This window comes from Eimeria tenella, genomic scaffold (assembly GCF_000499545.2).
Source record: "Eimeria tenella Houghton genomic scaffold, Eth_scaff1748, whole genome shotgun sequence".
NCBI lineage: Eukaryota > Apicomplexa > Conoidasida > Eucoccidiorida > Eimeriidae > Eimeria > Eimeria tenella.
In genome coordinates, this window is record NW_013541576.1 from 1285 (window position 1) to 2275 (window position 991).

At 52.2% G+C, this 991-nt stretch overlaps 1 protein-coding gene across 1 annotated transcript in view; it reads left to right on the forward strand.

Annotated features, from left to right (window-relative positions):
* Window positions 1–870, forward strand: part of ETH_00037655 (zinc finger (CCCH type) protein, putative) — a gene marked incomplete at both ends in the record, with an annotated part of 1499 nt that extends 629 nt beyond the window's left edge. Inside the window, 2 exons of the mRNA XM_013373794.1 lie at window positions 105–265; window positions 789–870. Coding sequence (XP_013229248.1) covers window positions 105–265; window positions 789–870 — 243 coding nt within the window. The remainder of the gene's footprint in view (window positions 1–104; window positions 266–788) is intronic.
* Between the last annotated feature and the right edge of the window lie 121 nt (window positions 871–991).

The following is a 991-nucleotide window of genomic DNA, read 5'->3' on the forward strand; positions in this document are numbered from 1 at the left end:
CAGCAGCAGCAGCACAGCAGCAAGCGTAGCTTTATTTGGGTTTCTTTTGGACTTAGCATCTTTTTAATTTTTGCTTCCTCTTTGCTGCTGGCTGCTGCTTTCAGGCAGGAAGAAGGGCCACCTGCTGCACGAGTGCCGCGAAGCAGCAGCAGCAGCAGCAGCAGCAGCAGCAGCAGACGGTGACGCAGCAGCTTCCTCTGGCATATGTTTTAACTGCGGAAGCAAAGAGCACACTTTAAAGAACTGCAAGCAGCCTCGAAATAAGGTGTACATACACCCGAGGGGCCTTCCTTTCCCCTTTTTATTTCATTTCTTTTCTTCCTTTTATTTTTCCTTTTATTTCTTTTTGTTTCTTTTTATTTCTTCTTGTTTCTTCTTTTCATTTTTGTTCTTTCTTCCCAAAACAAACAGGGGGCCCCCTTAACCAGCAAAGGGCCCCACTGCTGACTCCTGGGGGCCCCCTGAAGGCTCTGCGGCCCCTCTTGGGGGCCCCCCGGGGCCCTCGGAGGGCCCCCGAGGGCCCCTCGGGGGGCCCCTGGGGCCCCTGGGGGGCCCCTGAGGGCCCCTGGGGCCCCCCTGAGGGCCCTTGGGGGCCCCTGAAGTGCCCTAGGGGGCCCCTGGGGGCCCCTTGGAGGTGACCCTGGGGCTTCTGGCTGGTGTTTGCCTCTTTGTTGTTTCATTGTGTGCAGGTGCCTTTAATTTTCTCCCTTTTATCTTTTTTGATTTAATTTGAAATTTAATTTTGCTCTAATTTGATTTAATTTTATTTTATTTGTATTTATTTTCAGGACGGGTCGCTGCCCTTTGCGTTGTGTTTCATCTGCAACGGGAAAGGCCACATTTCGTCTCAGTGCCCAGAGTCGAAGACGGGTGAGCGCATTTTATTCTTTTTTATTTTATTTCTTTTCATTTGCTGCTGCTGCTGCTGCTGCTGCTGCTGCAGGGAAGTACCCGAAGGGCGGCAGCTGCCGCTGCTGCGGCTCCATCTACC